This window comes from Tachysurus fulvidraco, chromosome 2 (assembly GCF_022655615.1).
Source record: "Tachysurus fulvidraco isolate hzauxx_2018 chromosome 2, HZAU_PFXX_2.0, whole genome shotgun sequence".
NCBI lineage: Eukaryota > Metazoa > Chordata > Actinopteri > Siluriformes > Bagridae > Tachysurus > Tachysurus fulvidraco.
In genome coordinates, this window is record NC_062519.1 from 41,244,944 (window position 1) to 41,267,110 (window position 22,167).

The 22,167-nt window shown below is 40.4% G+C and overlaps 1 protein-coding gene across 1 annotated transcript in view; it reads right to left on the reverse strand.

Moving 5' to 3' along the window:
- Positions 1-1,767: 1,767 nt before the first annotated feature.
- ext2 (exostosin glycosyltransferase 2) overlaps positions 1,768-22,167 on the reverse strand; it is a 41,398-nt gene continuing 20,998 nt past the window's right edge. Inside the window, exons 10-15 of the mRNA XM_027178464.2 lie at positions 17,900-18,089; positions 12,650-12,816; positions 12,340-12,483; positions 10,789-10,917; positions 7,380-7,462; positions 1,768-4,151 (exon numbers count right to left, since the gene is read on the reverse strand). Of these exons, the coding sequence (XP_027034265.1) occupies positions 4,013-4,151; positions 7,380-7,462; positions 10,789-10,917; positions 12,340-12,483; positions 12,650-12,816; positions 17,900-18,089 (852 nt within the window). The 3' untranslated portion in view covers positions 1,768-4,012. The remainder of the gene's footprint in view (positions 4,152-7,379; positions 7,463-10,788; positions 10,918-12,339; positions 12,484-12,649; positions 12,817-17,899; positions 18,090-22,167) is intronic.

Consider the following 22,167-nt stretch of genomic DNA (forward strand, 5'->3'; position numbering starts at 1 on the left):
GTTTTGCTCGTAGTTTATAAGAGGTTTCTAATCAGATTCCAACATTTGGTGTAATTGATTTTTTTTTTCTTCTCGTCCCAGATTGGTCTTATTTAATAATTACACGACGGTAATTACGTATGACTCAACTACAAATGACTGCATTTCTGGAAAAACAAAAAACAAACAAACAAACAAAAACCTGTCCAAGGCTCCCACTGTTTTAATGTGAGCCTTTTTTTTTTGTGCCCCAGGACAATTCCCACTCAGCAGTCTATTTTAAGTTTCTGGCTTGTGAAATCGCATGCATTCTCAAAGCACCACCATTCCTCTTCCATTCTCTAATAAATTGGACTAATGGAGTTCCAGCAGAGAGAAGAGGCAGCGTGGGTTTGAGCGTCTTCCAGCAACGAGAAAAGAACATTACATTCTAACCGAAGTAGGGAAAGGGAGCTTGGCTCGCTTTAAAATGTTTTATTTGGGGCTTTTAAATGTGTGTGTGTGTGTGTGTGTGTTTTAGTGTGTGTGTGTGTTTAGATACTGATCAATAAAAACCTTAACATCGACTCACCTTTTAACGTGCTCTTCCTGAGGATATTATAAAAGGGTTTAAAGACATGAGGAATAAAACACTCCGTGTGATGCTGTTAAAGGGAAATCGTCAATAATCCACCACGTTCCGGTGAGAACGGTGAAGAACGCCACCGACTCCTGGTGGCTTTTATTTCACTTATATGGCAGGAATTTGCCACTGAATGTGATTTTTATCCATTTATAGTTACATGTGATGTTAATTAGTGTCAGCTATAAACAAACTATTAAAATTTTTTTTTTAATCTTTCTTGACCTTATTAAGACTGAACTTAACGATACAGCTTTTCCCGACCCCGGAGACTCCACCCATAAATTTATTATTAGCTGTGCGTCCGCCGTACGAGTCCTTACGAATGAGCCGTTACTATAGAAACGATGTGAAATGTATTACAAAGCTTGTTTGAGTGTGTTCGTTCTCTCTCTCTCTCTCACACACACACACACACACACACACACACACACACACACACACACACACACACACACACACACACACACACACTTACACACACACTTTCTCATAAAGTAGACCCGTTCAAACCCAAAGCGATTGCAACACTCCCACAAGCGCTCGCTTGGACTAAATAACAGACACTTCATAAAGCAACGAGCTGCAGACAATCTGGCTCTCGCTACGTAATTGGTCATTCGCTGACATTTCCAATACCCGAGTCGTTGCTGAAACCTCCTCCTTACCAGATTTTCTCTTTCTCTGTCAGGGAACAAGCGGAGCAGGAATACATTTCTCTTCACAAGTTCACTCCCCATAGAGATGAAATGCATTTATCTCAGACATGCAGGCTCCTGCACTTAAATCATTCACAGAGCTCAGACATCTGCTCCATCCCTAGACAACAGAAACCATAAAAAAAACACAACACACACACACACACACACACACACACACACACACACACACACACACACACACACACACACACACACACACAGCTTAGTTTTAACTTTACAAAGTCACCATGCTTTAGAAAAGAAATCACTTGTTGACTGGAAAAAAAATTCTTAACGGCAAAAAAATAAAATAAAATAAAAATATTGAAAAAATATTGGAAAAAAAATAATAATAAAAAAATAAAATATATAAAGAATGCACATTTAGTTCAAATCTTAAGGGGGTGCAAAAAAAAAAAAAAAGTTTCAACTTTTAACAATGAATATTCAAAAATACATCGTCCAGACACAAGACGTGTGAATATTTATTCATTACTTTTTAATAAAAATACTAAGAAGAATTAAAAGAAACTTCACACAGACTGATATATTACAAGCATGGACGTGAAACGAGACAGCCGGCTAATGTGAAAATGTCAAGCAGGTGGGAAAAATGTTCAGTGTATATAATATCGAAGAGGGTTCGAAGAGCTGACGGCCACGCCTACTCGTTTCCTATCGGCTTCCAGGACGGAGGATAAAACAAGATGAAGTCTGGACGTAGCACAAAAAGTCAACAACAACAAGAAGAGGAAAAAAAAACAAAACGGTGTATTTTCCGCTCCTGTGAGTTGGTCTTTTCGCCGTGGAAATTTTATTCGGCTTCTGTTTTAGTCGTAACAGGTCGTACGTAAAGCGGCACGTGTTTACTGTACGGTTCAGTTCCTCTGCTGTGAAGCTCGTACCTAAAATCCAGACCGCCTCTTAAACTTAAAAACAACTCTCCATCACAACGCTCCATCCATCTGTTTCTTTAGTGTTCGCTCGATTCTGAGCAATTTCTAAACCGGAAAGTGCTAAAAATTTCTGCAGCAGGAAAAAAAAATAATTTTTTTTGAAGAAAACAAAAGTGTCAGACCTTGACATGGATTTTTTTTCCCCTCAGAAAAGTTCGAGTTCTTAAGGGTTTGACTTCTTTAGACGTTAAACCCCTGACAGGTTCTAGAGATTAAGAAGAAAAATAACGAGCAACCGTTTCAGGAGATTCTCTGGAGGTTTAAAGCTCCGGCTGCACAGGAACCCTTTTATAAAACCATTATTACTATTAAAGTGATTAACACTTTAAGAACTCTTAGAAAACCTATTTTTTTTACTACATGGTACGACAAGGTTGGAGTTTGGACCACGCACACTTGGCCACGTTCTCGAGGGTTCCTCGAGAACTTTTTTAATGGCTCATTTCTGGGTCCTTAGCTTTCAAAAGATCTTTGGTTCAATTTAAATATTGTTTAAAGAACCTGAAAGCCTTATTTATTCGAAATTCCATTAAAAACCATTTGAACATTTCCCGTCCATTTCTACGAGTGCACGAAGAACCATGAACCAGCAAGATCTGAACCTCCTAACGTTTTCTACTCCATCTTCTATTAAGAAGAAAATAATGAGCAATAATTTGAACCCTACACTGACCCAGTTAATACACACACACACACACACACACACAACACTATTAGAACAAAATGTTCTTTAAGGGTTTGTGGGAAAACGAATGTTTCTTCCCATCTTAAACATTTCTCCCTAGAGTTCCATCATATTTAACAAGTCCCAGAGAACCATTAATGCTTTTTAATTTAGCTTTAAAATCTGAAGAACCCCTGAAGAACCTATTTGCTAAGAGTGCGTGTATTATCTCAGTGAGTGTATTTGCTTCTGAGTACCCAGAACCTGTCAGGAGTTTAGCGTTTAGCTTTTGTTGGCACATACGGAGTTCTACGAGGGATCTTTAAGGGTTCGCTGGATAATGTAAAGGGTTCCTAGTTTCTGAAAACCTTTCTGATAGGAATCTTGTTATTGTTTGGCTCTATGCAGAAACTTTATGGGTTTCCACAGAACTTTCAGATGTTCTATATGAAGAAGCCAAGATCCCTTATGTGAACGTAACTGAAGAAACTTTGGAAGAACCCTCGGTTGTTTCTAAAACGATCGTTTCTAAGAGTGTAGGAACCGAAAGCCGTTTTTTTCCGGTTACTAACGTAGCAGCTCTGGTATGTCATTTTAAACCTTTACTAAAATAAAGGACATTTTTTTAATTCCTTTTGAAATCTTTGACCCTTAAAACCTTTTGTCACTGTGCTTTGGATTGCAGTAAGTATTTGACAGTAAATACAGTGTGTAAAATGGGAAAAATTCCGAGTGAGAAATGTAAATTTAGACTGTTGAGAGCTTTAATCTCTTCATACTGCTCTGAGACTCTCTGATCCAGTCCTGGTTTTCCATTAAAACCGTTAAAAACCACGATTCCGGCTTCTCGGAGTCATTGCAGTGGACCCTAGTTATTGACAGACACCGTCTGGTCCGTGATGTTCCCGGAGGTCCGTCTCGATAAATGAAGACATGTACGAACAGCAACAGAATGTTTCCCTCCGTCAGGTGACGTAACGTAACGTCTTTTAACCGCTCTCGTAATCGTAAAAAGTTCAACAACATCCGTGAGCATCTGTGACGTTGGTTGTTACCAGACGGAGGAGTAACGGTCAGGAGCGGTGCTCTGTCATAAACTCCCGATGTTGGGAAAACTCTTGAGCTTTTCCGGGAAGTCGTCCTTGTATAACACGGGATCGGCGCGATGTTCCACGACCTTCAGAGGCATGGTGCCGAATACGGACGCGAATTTGTTTATGCACTCGGACCTGAGAGAGAGAGAGAGAGAGAGAGAGGAAAAAAAGAGAGATTATGTTTATAATGCGGATGTGGATTAACGAGTTTCCGTGAATAAGGTCTAACGTGACAGGGAAACACGTCCCTGACATGAAGCACGGCGTCGGTAGTAGCATCGTGCTCACCATTTCCTTTAGCCTCGTGGCTACTTCTCTACACTCTACACTTTTTCCCTATTTTGTAGCATCTTCAATCTGCAAAATCATGTGACGCTACTGATGAACGTCCGAGTCGAAGTAAAGAATCCCGAGTGAATCTGTTGACTAAAGCCGGGACTGTTTTACACTACCATCGACTCACATTAGAGCCGAGTTCCGAGGTGGACAAAAGTACTTCCTTTCTTTACAATATTTGTGAATGAAACGTACAGTAAAGTAAATATTAAATATTTATTTATTTCCCTGACAAGACATTAGTCACTGGCTCAAACCTTAGTGGAACTCTTGAGGACGTAACTCAAGGAACGCTCACTCACTCATCAAAGAACACACACAACCAGTGTTGTAATGTAACGGAGTACAAATACTTTGTTACTGTACGTAAGTAGAAATGTCACGTATCTGTACTTTACTTTTCTATTTAACTTTGTCTTTAACTTTGTCTTTCACTTTTACTCCGCTACATTTCCGAGATAAAATGTATACTTTTACTCCGTTATATTTCCACTAAGCGTCTTCGTTACTCGTCACTACAAAATAAAATCAGAAGAAATGTGTGTGACTGTAATAAGGGAGGTTTGGCGAATCACTGCTCCTAGATTGTATTACGTAGCTCTGCACAGTCTATTTCAGCGTAATGTTGCCAAAAGGAGGCAGAAACACAACTGAAACCACCATGGAAGCACCTACAGGACCTCCCGTTATTGTAGACCAGGGGTGGCCAACCGGTCAGAGACCAAGAGCCAGATTGCTGTGTTACCGCAAAGATCCACATCATACACATGGGCACACACGATCATCACCTTTTTTTTCCTGCCATTTTGAGAGTGAACTTGACACGAATTGTTTACTCAAAAGATCTTGCTCCTACTGGGAAACTTTGAGGTGTTTTCATCCCACTCACATGCACGTTTGACGAAAATACCGTATTGAACTCAAGCGAAGCGAACACGCATATTAAAAAGACACAAATACAAACTTCGGTATGAACGTAAGAGCCGCATGAAACCGGACAAAGAGCCGCATACGACTCGGGAGCCGCGGGTTTGCCGCCCCTGTCGTAGACGACCACCCTGACGATAGTGGTGAACAGGGTGAAGAAGATAACGTTATACACCCGTGGCCGTATTTGCAATAAATGTTTCTGTACATTGGAATGAAAGATTCTTCCTACCGGATGAAGCGTCTCTTATGCCGACGGAAAATCACTGAAATTTTACTTTTAACTTTTACTTCAAATACTTAAGTACATTAAATATCAGAAAATGACTTTTGATACTTAAGTACAGTAAATATCAGATACTTTAAGACTTTTACTTGAGTAATGTTCTAAAAGGCGACTTTTTCTAGTACGTTACTTGTACTTTTACTCAAGTATTGCTTTCTACAACACTGTACACAACAGTAATGTGTCCTAACCTCCGAGAATCATTTCTACTTCGCGACAAACGAAGGAAGAACACCGAGTTCTGTGTCCCGACTCAAAAACCTTCCCCAGAACCGGAGAAGCTAAGAGCTCTTAATTATCTAACACAACTCTAAAGAACCTGTTTTTCATTGTTCTCCTAATAAATCAGGTAGCATGTACAGTAGCATTAGGTAGGTAGTATGGAATTCTAAACAAATAAATCTTTTTTTATTTTTAAACAAAGACGAAGAAGAAGAAGATGAAGAAGAAGAGCTCAAGACCCGGTTCATACTTCTATAACGAATACTTACGCATCTACAACTAAACATTCGAAAAGCATTCACTTGTAATAACGATTCCTCCGTGTACGTCGATATTCTGAAGGATGTGTGATATAAAGCGATGCTCCGGTTTAAGTCTGGAGAACTTTAAGGGGAGCGAACGCTTATTCGAGCCGCTGTTTGAGTGCAGACTGCAGAAGGGCAGAGCATTTTTTGGAGCGGTGTAAAGCCTGGTTTTTATGGCAGGAAACATGTTCAGAGCGAGAAGCGTGACCAGAAAGACCCCATCAATCTCCGCTGAGCCTCCAGTCAAAGGGCTGCATGGTCTGTGGAGCCAGACTCTATTAGTAACACTCTTTATTCACTTCCAAGGTCGTGCACTTGTTCGGGCCCGGAGCGGGGCGCAGGCTACCGCCTCGCTTTCAAGTGTTAAAGCCGTCACTCACGCGGAGGTGGCACGTAACCCGGCGCAATTAACTTTCTTAATCGCCGTACGGATCTGTTCTTTCTTTCGCGCAATTTTTTCGGTCTGGATGATTTTCTGCATCGCTCCGTTCCTCTATAATCATCTGTCTTAAGCTTTTTTTTTTCCTGCTTTTTTCCCCCGAAACTTTCCTTAAAGTAAAACCTTAAAGTAACTATTTCTTCACTCAGAAAGACTTCAAAGTAAAACCGTTCACCCGAGAACCGTAAACCTTTGAAGCACTTCGAGAACTTGGGGAAAGTGTTCTGAACAGGACGGATAGAACCTTCGACGTTTTCCTCCCGGCGTGGTTTAACGATCTCGCGGAGACTTTCGGAAACGATTTTCTTCGTAATCTCATGAACCTGTCGGCGGTTGAACGTTTCTCTATCCTGAAAGGCTCTTTGAGGGAACGCTGAATAATTACGTCTTCTTCTTAGCGAACAGGAGACGCAGTATGTAGGACGTTTAAAGGTTCTGACAGAAAGAGCGCAGGCTGTAGTGCTGCGTTTGGTTTGTTTCCTGAACTAAACCAGAGACTAATACTAGAAGATTTTGGAAACATGTGTGTAAAGATGTGTGTGTGTGTGTTCTTTCGAGTGTAAAGAGGCTAGAGTTAATGGAAGCCGCTGTTTTGCGTGCTCTGGTTAAGCGTGAACGTCGCCGTGTTGATCAGACTGGAGCTTGGCACGCAAACGCAGCCTGAAATTGGACGGAGAAGTTCCTCGGCGTTTGGCTGATAAATGCACATGTCTCCTGTGAAGCGCTACAATGAGGCTATTGTTGGGGGAGAAAATACAGAATGTGTTTCAGATGCAGGCGGAAAAGCCGTGCCAGGTCCTGAGAGCTGCCAGGGTTCCGCTCGGTCCCACACCCTGTTTATACGTTACCTCTCCACCATGTGCGTCTGGTCCAACGACAGGCCGTCGATCGCCGTGCACTCGGGGCACTTGAACTTCTTACGCGGTGTCACCTGCACGGGAAGAAGGACAAATCAGTGCTGATCAGCGATTTACCTCGACCTGACCTTTACCTTTTAATCTTTTATGGCTTTCATTCATCTTAAATGCCTCATCAGAGGTTTAAAATAAATCTAAGAACACAAACAAGAGAACGACGAGGACAAGACAAATCAAAAAGGAAAAGTAGCTAGTACAAAGAAGAAAAGAGGAAGAAGCAGAAGTAGTAGAAGAAAATTAAGGAGAAAGAGGACAAACAGCACCACCACCATCTACAAGAAAAAGAAGAAAACAAGAACAAAAAGGAAAATAAGAACAAAAAAGAAAAGGAAAACAGCAAGAACTAGAAAAGTTGAATAAAAACAATGAAGAAAAAAGTAAAAAAAAAAAGAACAAAAACATGAAGTCGAAAACTAAGAAGAAGAGAAAGGAGACAACGACGAGAGTAATGAACAAAATACGATGAGGTGCATGAAGAAAAACAAGAAGAACAAAAAAGTAGAAAAAGAGCAAAAAAAAAAAAAAGAAGGAATATGGACAAGAAGCAAAAGAAAACGTAGTGGCAGCAGGACGACAAGAAAAAAAAAAGAAAAAATAGAAAAGAAAAAAGAAGGTGGAAAAACAAGAAGAAGAAAAAGAGAAAGAAGTGAGGAAAAAAACGAGTGAACATTTCTTTCAGTCAGAAATCAATCATGTAGAATTAGTATAAATAAATAAATAAATAAATAAATAAATAAATAAATAAATAAATAAAAAAACATGACTTTTTATCTATTTCTAGTTTTTTCTGGTTATATTAATGTTACGGGAGGCCCATGTTACTGCAACAAATGGAGATGGAGGAGCTGAGAGAGAATTATAGCTGGTGATCTAACGGACTCGTCACAGTCGGAGGTTCTGGAGATGTTCAGGAGGACACACAGATAACAGAGGACTAAACTGGGTCTGTAACTGGGATCACTGTTTATCTCCAGCTCTACAGGGAGCACTTACTTTTAACTACCCGAACTAATAATAACATTCCAATAATCCAGTTAACGATACGACTGATCGTCATGCCGCACGTGATATTAGTAAAATGTCTTCCCGATGAAACGACTGTTTAATTGTATAAATGTTTATTTACATAACTGAGACTTTTCCTTCCCGAAAACGAGGTCAAAGGTCGTAACTTAGATTCGATCCAATTTGATTCAACTCAATTTTATTTAAAAAGCACATTTAAAATCCGCCGGAGGTGGCCAAAGTGTGCACATAGAGATAAAAGTAAAGGAAGAAAGAAAGAAAGAAAGAAAGAAAGAAAGAAAGAAAGAAAGAACATGAATATAAAAGAACACGTACAAATTACCAACAATTATAAGCACAGGAAAAGAGGTGTGTTTTTAACATGGATTTAAATTCCGCAAACGTAGAAAGTGACGTGACGTACGGCTAAGTACGGTGACCCGTAGTCAGAATTCGTTCTCTGCGTTTAACCCATCCAAAGTGCACACACACAGCATTGAACACACACACACACACACACACCATGAACACACACCCGGAGCAGTGGCCAGCCAATTATCCTGCGGCGACCGGGGAGCAGTTTGGGGGGTACAGTATAGCACTTTGCTCAAGGGCACTTCAGTCATGGCCCGGGCCGAGACCCGAACCTTAGGGTTAGGAGTCAAACTCTAACCATTAGGCCACGACTTCCCCCTTAAAAACATAAGCAGAAGCAGTTCTGACTGGTGATGGCAAGCTATTCCACAGCTTAGGGCCCGCTACTGCGAAAGCTCGGTCTCCCCTGCGTTGTAGACGGGATCGTGGTACCAGTAAAAGATGACCATTTTGGGATCTAAGTGATCTTGAAGGATCGTACATAATCAAATCGGATAAATATTTGGGAGCTAGATTAATGAGAACTTTGTAGACGAATAGCAGAATCTTGTATTCGATAGGTATCTGACAGGCGGCAAGTGCAAAGAACGTAAAGCGTGGATAACTATTTGAAAACTTTTCCTGCTTAAGAAAGTTTTGACTTCAGCTAACCTGCTAATGTGGAAGAAGCTGATACAAACTATGGTGTTGATTTGTTTGTCTCATTTAAGGACATTATCTAGGTGAAATCCTAGATCTTTACCGTCTGAAGTAAGATAAGGAGTAATAGTGTTAATTTTCGTCAGACGAGACGAGACTTTTATTTTCATGACTAAGACGAGACGATGAGAAGACTGCACCAGTGTCCAAAAACGCTGACTAAGACTAAATCAACATGCATTATTGTTGATGAAAAAGACGATTTTAGTCTACGATTGTCTTCGTGACACGAAACCGCTGAACAATTGTATTGCTTCCGCTAAAGAAAATAGTGCGCTCCGTCTCTACGGTTAGAATCCTGTGTGTCCATGGCAAGGCTCTGTTTTTCATGACAACGGTGTGTTATAGTTAGCAGCGGTCTGTTTTCAAGAAATAAAATAGTGTGTGCGTAGGAAGAATTCATCCACACGCCGCATAGACATTCGTATACACACCTACAGTTTTGAGATTAGGCTTTTCATTAATCAGCATTAATGTGTTCTTTTAAAAAGAGACTACAATTTTTTGACTAAAACTAGACTAAAATTAAAAGACTTTTAGTCGACTAAAACTTGACTAACAAAAAAAGATATGTGAATGACCAAATGTGACTAAAACTAACAAGGACATTTGGCACAAGACTAAGACTAAGACTAAATCAAAAATAGGTGACGAAATAAACACTAAGGAGTAAGAGTACCAAAGTTAAAAGAAACTTCATCTGGGTGCTCTTTTGGCCCGAAGTGAATGATTTGGATTTTGTCATCGGTAAGTATCATAAAATATATAATTATATTTTTGCAGGCAAGCCTCCGATCTCTTATAGGCCGAGTTATCTTTGCGTTTGATAGGTATATAAAGTTGTGTGTCGTCGGCATAGCGGTGATACGACACCCCGGATTTGTGCATAATTGATCCCAGAGATAATATATACGGCGAAAAGGTCCATGATATACTTGCAAGGATGTTTATGGAGGATCTGTAGCATCTCTACATCCAGACTAAAGCTTACTGCAAAATCTAATAAGGAAATGATTAGTTTCATCGGGAATGCTCTTAATTAAATATCAGGGGCTTTGATTCGTTTAGAAACGTTCTTTAGGTGTAGAGGGAAAAAATTGCGTTTATGGAAAACTAGAATGGGAAAAATTGGGAAAGATATTCCACTTGACGCTTTTAGAATGCAAACTCACCAAAACACGATTCACACCAAATCGCATGAAGTATAATCTGACTCGTGGTGCGTGATCTAATGCCGACACCATGGACGTAACCCCTTTACCTTTATAGGAGCTTTCCCTGTGATGTTGGCCACCAGGAAGTTCATGGCGATGTCCTCGCAGTTCATATGAGCATCTACCCAGTTCTTGATGTCTCCCGGCATCTTGTACGTATACAGATAATTGAAATACTGCAAGACAAAAACAAATACAGAGAAGAACAATAAAAGCGGCGTTTTGGGCCACCATGAATCGAGAATCTTCCACGCAAAAAGCAAAAAAAAAAAAAAAAAAAAAAACCTGGACAGAGAGGCATTTCATGCCCCTTTTCCACCGAGGCAGTTTGAGTGCAGGTTCGAAGCCTAATTTAGAACCAGTTCTTTCTGTTTCGACCGCCAAAGCACTGGCTCTTTACCAGGAAAAGTGGTTCTTTAGTAGCACCAAAACGTTGCTGGTCTAGACTCAAGAACCGCTTGTGTCTGGGGCTGTGGGCGGGGCTACTGTTAGCGCATTTGATAATGTACCTTAAGTATACTAAAGTTTAATACACTTTTACTTTAACGCAATATGATCAGTTATCAGCACACCTGATAGTAGGTAGCTACATGCTAAGGCTAACTTTTTTTTGTGTTAATGATAAAATAACGTTATGTACTTTATCGATTACAACCTCCGTTTATACAGATTACATGGAGCCGCACGTACACGTCGGATTCGCCGCGTTTGGATACCGATGTAGGGTCACAAAGCCATGAGCATTAACAGTAAAGCAACATTGTTGTTGTTGTTGTGTTTTTGTTTGCCGCTGCTGTGTTAACGTTGCTGGGACACGTGACACGTATACAGTGACGTCACACTCGGCGCTGTGATGCTCTCTAGCCGGTTGAAAGGCAAACCGGTTCTTAGAAGGTTCACCAGTGGAACCAACTTTGTACCAGCACCAGCGCTAGCTCTGAACCAGCACCCGGTTCTGTTTGGTGGAAAAGAGGCATCTGTGACCGTTGAAAGGCGAGGTGTTTTTATTGTAGAACCATCTCGTGCGTGTGTGTGTGTGTAAAGCTGTTAACAAAAAGAGCAACCCGAGGCTACTCGGCTACTCAGGAATCAGATGGAGGTTAAAGAAAAAAACAGGAAGTGGTATTTGGGTAAAATATGGTTTAATGGTTAATTGGTGACTTTCAGTGACTGTCACTGTTCTAGATAGAAATGAAGGCAAACGAGTTTCTTGATCATTACAGTCTTGTTGACGTAATTTTTACCACGCAGGACGTCGTGTCACCAAAAGCCGAGGTGCCGCCGGAGATTCTGTAAATTCATCTGTAAGCTGAGCCGCTCGGCTAAACCTCTCGTTATTGGCAAGAACGTGACCTCGAGATCTAGCACCAGATTTCGAGTCTCCTGTAGATTTTATAAATTATGCATCGACCGGCGAGTCGAGCCGGTTGGTCCTCGTGGCAAATTCGATGACATGACGGTTAGCTTTTAGCAGAGAAAAACGAATCGGCTGTAGCCGCGATCGTCTTCCCTTGGGTAGGACGGTTGTCTGATTTGTACGTGATGAAAACAGATTTTCTGACCATCTGGTGCAGGTTCGAGTACACAAAGCGCTGTACCTTATGATAAAACGCAGCTCCAGTCAGCACCATGGACACCTCGTTGGTCCACTCTGACTCGTACTTCCACTTCCCCATCTCGTGATCCCATAGATGGAGTCGACCAGGATATCCCACCAGCCTGTCCGGGAATTCCCGCCACACCTGAAGGACACAATTTATGCGTTATTATAAATTAATGATCGAAAATCTTTACATGCATATTACATGCACTACGTATCGCGACACAACGTCTTTACGTCATATCGCAAACGAGCAACGCAAACAAACACATACTAGATGTTAAATAAACTGAGATAAACTTCGTTACCTCGTATCCGAACTGCAGCTCGTCGGAGGTCAGCATGATGATGTCATCATCGATGGCCAGCACCGCCTCCGTCTCAATCTCATCGAAGGGAAAGAAGCGATTGCTGAGTATGTTTTCTTTGGTGCGCACCACTTTGAGAGGAGCAGCGATTTTGGGCCAGAGGGATTCTGCACAGGAAAAAGAAGAATGTTGGGGGGTTTTTTTTCCATCAGTTTAACATATTAAACGTTTGAGAAATAAAAGATGGTCACAGAAAGGTCAAAGAGAAATGTCCAAACACAACGAGCACGTACGAATCTGACCACAATGTCTTTGCTCTCAGGGTAAGAAAGACAAGCTGCAGAATTTCCAGTCATGTAAGAGCTTGGGAGCGTTCCAGGGCACGGGCAAGATGGATGGCACGTATCGAGTCACCTAATAAAGCTACAGAGAAGGTTCTGCTTTATTAAGACACGGAGGAGGGAACACGGTGGGAATGTGGAATTAAACTGAGAGCGCGGCGATACTGATTTTACACAGCTCCTTAAAAACACAGGCACTCTGGAATAAGCTAAAAACCGAAATGATTCACACATCATTTCTCTCATTGCTCTGAATTATTACAGAAACCGCCGGGCTCTCAAAGACGGCTCTCGGGGACTGTAATCGGCTTTGTACGCCGTTACTAGCCTTCAGCTTCCAGGAAAGCAACACTACTCACAAATCACCTCGGTTAATAAAGTCCCTCTAGAAAACACTATACTTAAAAATTACAGATAAGGGACACGATAACCAACACGATAACCAACGGCAGCAACAAAGAGGAGGAGATGATGATGGAGGGAAAGAAAATGGAGGTGGAGGAGGAAATCCTCCTTATTTCAGCCTGGGTTTCAGCTTTGACCTGTGAAGAGGACCTTATTAGTAGTAATGGGTCACAAAGCTCCTGCTTGGCTCTGCTGACGCCTCTAATCAAAGGCAACACTCGCCCATTAGTCCACTTCAAAGTATTCCTCCAACGTAATTACGTTACTAAAATATATGCCGAGGACATAATTAATTTCTTATTCCGCCGTTTTTTTCAAGCTGTTAGTCTAAAGGCTCCATAAACAGGCACATAGCTAATCAGCTTGTTAAGATGAGAGAGAGAGAGAGAGAGAGAGAGAGCGCTTTAATAAATAACACCTAACATCAGCTTACAGTGACGCGTCTCTAACGAGCCATAAATTCATTCCTGTCTGGAACAAAGCCGCTGAAGTTAGATATTCTGGTCCTTAAATGTTTGACAAGTGACAGTTTTAGTCATTCTGTCTCTGGACACCATGACAATGGATTTGAAATGAAGCGATGGAGATTTTCAGCTAGGAATCGTAGCCGTCTCCATTTCTACAGGCTCAAAAGTAACTGGACAGACTAACGATTAGAAATACAAGAATTCTTTTTTTTTGCTTTTGAGGACGTCGCCTAAAGCCTTGAGATACTCCGGCCGTCTTCAGCTGCTGATTGATTGATGGTCTTCCGTTTGGTCTTTAAGTTGGGGATTTTCAAGGCTGGAAATTTTCTATGGGGATTAAGGGAATATATGGAAATAAGCTGGGAATTTAAAAAAAAGCGCAGAGTTGCCTATGACAAGGAACTTAAAAAAAATCTTGCAGCATAATTTTGTTTAAAACACAACAAAACCAAACAAAATGTTTATTTATGTTTGTATATAATATAGTTTATATACATTTCCCTATATTTCCAAATAATTCCCATAAAATTTGGAATATTTCCAAAATTCCCCACATTAAGTTCCCGTGGAAATTTCCCAGAAATTTACCCTAGTCTTAAGTAATTGAAAATCGTTCTTATTTGGGTTGAGGTCATATAACTGACTCAGCCATTCCAGACCAGTGCCTTAAGAAGCTCTTGAGAGGATTTCGCAGGTATGTTTTGGGTCATTATCCGTCTGTACTTTAAACACTGACTCCGACGTGTCTGACGTATGATGAGATGCTTTGAATCCTCATCCCTTCCTTTCCTTCTCTATACTCTTCTCTTCCTATCATTCTGCTATAAGTTTATCTTCATCTTGGTTTCATCTCTCCGACATTTAGATGTTTTCTACCAAAGTCACATCTTAAGTTAAATCCCTCTTACAATCATCATCTCTTGACTGTAGACTTCGACAATGATACATCTCCATCTATGAGTTGTCTTCTTAGCTTGGTTAGATGTTCTGAGCTCAGCATTGCATTCTTTCTTTTGGAGAAAGTATTAAACTGCTGATTTGATCAGTCCTAAAGGTTCTGCTCTCTCTCTCTCTCTCTCTGGTCTGTCTCTATATCGTCTTTACCGACTGTCGTACCGTGTTTTTGTCACGTCGCTCCTGTGGAAATGGTATCTTAATGGAAACAAAACCAAGAACTAACTCCAAAATGTTGATCCTTTAATATTAAAACTGTCTAACGTTACGCTGACTGTAAGACAAGTCTCAGCTCACGATCTACAGTCTCAGAGGACTTTAATGAAACACTCGATCAGAGTCACTTTACGGTCTGAGAACGTACAACCGATGGGTACGATTTAAAGATTTAGGGATTTAAAGAAGCAGTTGTTTAATTATATCTCTTTATTTAAATGCCAATCGAGGGTAAACTGTAATAAAACATAAAAGCGTATATATTAAAGTGAAACAACACACTAAGACCTCAAGAGCACAAATATTTTCCATTGGCCTTTATTCCTAAACATTTACCAGTTCAGGGGCCAAATAGTTGCTTCTCATTTGCAATCTAAACACGAGCCAGAAAACCGGTTTGGCTTCGGCTCGGGCCATGGCACGACTCTCGACTCTCGGCTTTCAGAGGAACGTAACCTGATTTAATTTAGAACTCTACTCTATATCAAGAACTTTAGATTCCTTTTCTCTGTGTTTGACAACTTTGTCCACTCGCACCGTCTCACTCGCTTGGAGTCGAGGACTGAAACAGGACAGAAAGTTTGAACACGACTCATACCGAACACCTGGAATAAAGTCTGGTCTGATAACGTGCACACGGAGTATTTAAACTATTTAATGCATCTTTTATAGCAAAAATAATTGAACTAAATAATTAAATAACCACACCTGGGTTAAGCATGTACTAAATATTTACTGGATTCTTAACGAAGACTTTCTGATAGCATCGACTCTTACGTTCAAGGTTCTGCCTCAGGTAAAGTAGAACGGGGCAGGGACTAAAAAGAATCAGAGAATCAATCGAATCAAAAGAATCGATAACGCTATGCTGACACGTACGGGGAATCGAAGCAAGACGGCAGAGCAACCGGTAGCAGGAACAAAACATCCTGCTGACTTCATAGCACAGCGACTGGAGACTTAAAGAGAGAACAAGCACTGAATGTGTCAACGTAGCTCATCAGACACTCACCCATTACAGACAAACAGAACCTTTGAATGAAAAAAAAATGGATGGAAGTGTTGCCGCCATGGCAACAATAAGAGCAAGGTAAAGGTGTTTGGGTTGTGCAAATACCGCAAAGAATACGGTGCGGATTCGGCAGGACCTACTCTGACTGTGTACTTGAAAAATGTCCTTTACGCTGCAGGGGTACGTTTGCTATAAGCTTTACAATCTCACAAGCTAAAACTGAAGGTAGGAAAGGAAATCCAACATTGTGTACTTACTGTTACAGCGGAAGAAAAGATCGTGTTTAGCGAATATGGGCTGCTAATTTAGCTCTAAAAGAAAAATGATATGGAGATCTAACTCAGAAACAGAACTGATAAGCTAGATCGCTGAAGACATCTAGGGTTAGGGTTAGCTTGACAAAACCATTCAAAATGCAGGTTACTCGAGTCTCTTGAGATAGACTCCGTCTCCTCGTGATTCTGTGTAGCATTAGCGCTACAGAAAATGGATGGATGGATGGATAAATGAACGAATGAACGGATGAATAGATGGATGGATAACAGCTATTGTGGAGAGCTTATATACGGTGTAATAACCGCAACCGTTCTCCATCTACCTCAGCTGCACGTTTCCACAGCAGAAGATCTAATTAGAATCAGCACATGGAGAGAATCTCTGGAAACTTCTGATCCCAGCAAATGAGCAGAGAACTGGCTGTCTTCGAGGGAACGTTCTAGAAGTCCACGCTACAGATCCTGGCCAAGTGAAACACACAACGTCTGATTGCTGTGCGTTGTGTGACAGAAACATTAATTGTCTTCAGCCGTGCAGATGTCCGTTTCGGGTCCGTAAACAGGTTTGAAGACCGCATTTCAAAGCCCGAAGACCGCATTTTTGTGCCCTTATGTTTGCAGGGTGAACCAGGTTAATGTGAGCTGCTGATGTTTGGTTTGTTAATTTGGTTCATTAAAAGCTAAACTCCTCTGTGATAACCCTCACTGTGTTCCTTATTCTGCCATAATCCATAAACTCAGCTCTTACTCATGATGAAACTTTAAATGACAGATAAATAGTCACTACATTTTAAACTTGACCCTTTGTTATTCTGTTAATATAAATAAATTGTACTGAATTAACGTTGCAATTTCTTAAAAAGAAAACAAAAAGTTGATTTGCATAACCACTTATGTGTGTGTGTGGGGGGGGGGGGGGCATGGAAGCCTTTATGATCTCCACTACACATTACAGCACAGTGGAAACTGGGGTCGGAGCGAAGGGGAACCATAAACTACAGCACACCTGCAGCAAAGAGGGTTAAGGGCCTTGCTCAAGGGCCCGACAGTGGCAGCCTCACAGTGCTGGCGCTTGAACCACGATCCTCCGATCAACAACCCACCACTTTCCCCACTGCCCCTTTTTTATATACCTGCTTCTTTACTCCTACACCTACCTACTTTTTCACAAATATACTTATTCATTTATCCATGGACTCGATTATGTACTTATATGTAATACGTCATTATATATTTACTTTGATTTTCCAATCGACTTTTTGTTTATTTACTATCTATGGCTTGCTTACTTGTTTACCTGAATACTTGTTAACTTACTTTTATATGATCTTACCTGCTAGTTCACTCACATCATATTCTGTATACTTACTTATTTCTTATTTATATTTCTTACTTATTTATGTACATGTTTACTTTGCTATTTATTTATCTACTTGCCACACTTACTATCTATCTACTTCATTACAGAGCTAATTGCTTATTTGTACTTACCTTATAGTTTTCTTACTTGCCAACATTTACAGGTTTATCTAATAGTTTGTTTGTCAACTATTTCAATGTAATGTAGAAATGTTTCGAACCTTCAGGTGGACTCTTGTTCTGGTTGTTCCAGACCACCAGCAGCTTGGCCAGACTCGGAACTTTGGAGATCTCAGTGATGACCCTAAAAAGACTCTCGACCCGGTCGTAGGTCAGAACCACGGCGGTGAATCCTGGGGACCGAGGAGGAATCAGCGGGAGGAACAGAGGACTGTTCACGCTGGACCACTTCTGTTAAAGAGGGGATACAAACACAGTGTTTGTTTATATGATTAATACAGAATAATGTTGTGGTTGCTGAACAACTGCCTATAAAATGGAATACCTTAAACCATGACGCTGCTGAATTCTGGACTGTGATTGGTCAGAAAAGAAATGTTGTATAACTTCTAAAACAGCAGCTAATGTATGGTCTAATACGTCACCGTCTCTAGGGTCAGTGCTTTGTCTGAGGCTGGTGATGAAACGTGATGTTATTGACGTTACAGAAGCGATTAACTTCCGTGGATGTTCCACAGCGTTAAAGGTAACTAACGCGGATAAAAAAAACATGCAATCGCTGCTAAACTGCTGTGGTACGTGAGGAATAACACTATTCGGGAGTCTCATTCAGAACCATTTATGAAGAAATCTCTGTTACAGGCTTCTCCACAGAACCTTCATGATGGTCTAAACTAGATGATTCGACCAGAATGTTTTACGGTTCTTCTAATTAGAATAAATGCAAACCTTTTCTAAGACTAAACGGTTTAACACACAGTGAGGTAACGCGCACCGCAGTCCAGAAAACTGATTTAAACAGGACTTTAAAATACACAGAAAAGTGGCAAAGAGAACTGGCGATGCAATGCGGACGATTAAAAACAGCGAGGAGCTTCGGGACTAAAACAGAGGTAACAAGCAGCTGGATTATTGTGCTGTGACTGTTGCCTAAACCTTCTCCCTCAAATCTCAGGAAAGTTTTCAAGCACCATCGGTCCAAGTGAGCGTGAAAATCCAGCTCGGTCTGTAAGAGCCAAGAATTTGCTCTTACCAATCAGGAGAAAATGTGCCCAGTGTTGGACCCGCAGCTGCCCGTAAAGTGTTTCTGCCATTGAAAAAGTCTTCTCAAAGCGCCTGCAGATCCATCAAAGTCTAATCTCTTTAATGCCCTGTTAGTATAAGTGCTACACACTTCACTCTGTACTCCAAGTATGAAGCGTCGGTAGGAGACAAAACGAGCGCTTCTGTCAATACACGGTGAAATTTTCTTGCCTAAGCATGCAGGTGAGTAAATAAGTTCACTTAGTTTGCTTACTTGTTTAATTACTTAATGTTTAATTACTTACTGTTGATGTATTTCCATCTTTACCTACATATTAACGTCACTACTAACTTGTTTACATAGTTACTTTCCGATGTGTTTATTTAATTGATTTTTTATGTATATACTTGTTTACTCTACTTATTTCTTTACTTATATGTTCTTGTTCACTTACATATTTACTCACCTCCTTGTTTACATAATTGTCTATATATCTACTTGTTTACTTTCACACATCTTTACTTACTTACTGGTATTTACATTTACATTTTTCTTTTTTCATCTATATGTTCACTTGTGTATTTGCTTACGTATGAAACTGATCACTTAACTACTTACTTCTGTACATATGTACTACTTATGTACTAGTTTACCTACTTATTTTCCTACTTGTTTACACGTGTGCTTGTTTACTTAAATACTTATTTACACGTACTTTACATCAATACTTGTTTACACGTGTGCTTGTTTACTTCAATACTTGTTTACACGTGTGCTTGTTTACTTAAATACTTGTTTACATGGACTTGTTTACTTAAATGCTTGTTTACACATGTTTGTTTACTTAAATACTTGTTTACACATACTTGTTTACTTAAATACTTGTTTACATGTGTGCTTGTTTACTGAAATACTTGTTTACACAAGTATTTGTTTCCTTAGTATTTGTTTACATGTATGCCTGTTTACTTAAATACTTGTTTACATGTACTTGTTTACTTAAATACTTGTTTACATGTACTTGTTTACTTAAATACTTGTATAAATACTTGTTTGCTTAAATACTTGCTTACACATATGTTTGTTTACTTAAATACTTGTTTACACATACTTGCTTACACATATGTTTGTTTACTTAAATACTTGTTTACACGTGTGCTTGTTTACTTAAATACTTGTTTACACAAGTACTTGTTTCCTTAGTATTTGTTTACATGTGTGCCTGTTAACTTAAATACTCGTTTACACAAGTACTTGTTTCTTTAGTATTTGTTTACGTTTTGTTTACATAGTACTTTTTACACGTGCTTGTTCACGTAAATACCGGTTTACACACATGCTTGTTTACTTAAATACTAATTCTTTACTTAGCTTACTTCCTCTTTAATCACCTTTGTATTTACTTGTTTACATATGTACTTGTTTTCCCACTACTTGTTTACTACCTATGTGTGCTTACTTCATTAATAAAGTAATATATTTACTTGTTTATATAAAAGTTTATTTAGTAAGCATTCTGACATTTGGTCTTAAATATATATTAAAATATATATTCAGCTCTTGTGGTAAGGGGTTCATTTGCATATGCAGATGAGACGTGGTTGCATGACTTGGTTTAGCTTTTTCCTAAAGCTACTGGGGATTTTTTCCTGAGTGCGAGTTGCGTTTTATGGCTGCGCTGTTGTGGAGTCTGTGCAGTGGGGGTAAATATGAGCCCTGGCTGGACTCGGGTGAAGCCGGGGGTGAAGTTGGGATATGGTAGGCGTCAGTGGTTGTCTGCTGCCAGTGTGAGGCTTGGCTCTTCTTCCTGGCCCCACTTTAAAAACAGCCCGTAAACTTCCAGTGATGCCCAGACTGGAGCACAGATCAAGTGACGCTGTAAAGTAAATGCTGCAAAGTGCTCGCTTAGAAGCTCTGTGATGCGGTCATATAGAACACTGCCCTTTACTGGCCTCCAGGAGGAGGAGGAGGAGGAGAAGAAAAACGAAGAAGATGAGGAACAAGAGGATCTTTGCGGAAAGTGCTGCAGACCCAAGAACTCGTCATTTCCCTCTGCATCTTAAAAATGTTAGAAAACATCTTTGATATTTCACATTAATTAAATAAAAGGAGTCATCCTTTGTTTATACAGTTTCTTCTTAGAAGAAAGGAGTGAAGGACCAGTGAATTATTCTTGCAGGATTCTTCTTGTAATTTCCTCCCAGTGAGCCAGTCTGAGAGCTCATGCGCCACACGGGAACGAAGGGGATTCGGCTGAACGCGTGTTGTGACGTCACATGACACGTCTCGACACGAATCTACAGAAAATATACTGTTATTTTTAAAAATGGCTAAAAAGGTAACATGTTGAACTCCCGACTGATCTTTTCTGATTTGCAAGAAATCTCATTAAAACCTTGTGCTGCTTCCTGGTATCATGTTTAGCTCAATTTACCACACGTACGTCAAGCTTCTTCACAGAAAAATGCATGTGATGCCTTTGTAGCTCTCAATCGATCGATTCCCTGTTATCGTGTGTCAAGGATCACCGCTCGCTCCTGGTTTAGACATCGCTGATATCCGACTGCATGATGAAGTAACCTTCCTGTTTGCGCTGTTTTTAGTTATGACACTTCTGCTGTTTGTCTGTCATGGGGTTTTTTTTGGATCCTGGAGATGCTTCCACATGCTCCAACATTCGATCCTATTTCTGTTACAAACTGCAATACAACAACACGTATGTTTATGTTGAGTCTTTGTTCCAGTGCCATGTGAAATCCATTCTGTTCGTCATGAATACTGAGGTCTTTCACACCTGGAGAGATAACGCCCGGCCCCAGTGGACACTTAAAGAAAGAATCTGATGAGACGAATAGAATCATAGTGCACATAGGAACATTTTTGAGCACAGAGATTTGACCGGAACCTCTGCCCAGAAGATCCTTAAAAGTTTCATCTTTACTTCTGAATGGTATAAGGTGCTGACACTGGAGACTCCTTCAAAACAGTGTGCAAATCAGAACCTCTAACATGGAAAGGAGCGTGTTAATAAAACCCTGCTGCACTTCTGTCAGAGCAGAAGTTCCTGAAAACGAATCGACTCTGATCATAATGCAGATTTCTGAGGCGTAAACGTAGATTCCCAGTGTTTAAACGTCTGTAATAACGTACACACAGACGGCGACAGGTCAGAGAGCTTGTAGCTCCGTTAATAAAATGTTCAAAGACCGCACAGAGACGCTACGCTCTATATATTTCCCATGCAGGCTAGCGTGAGGCTCCTCCTCTTGCAGGTGCTCAGGGTAA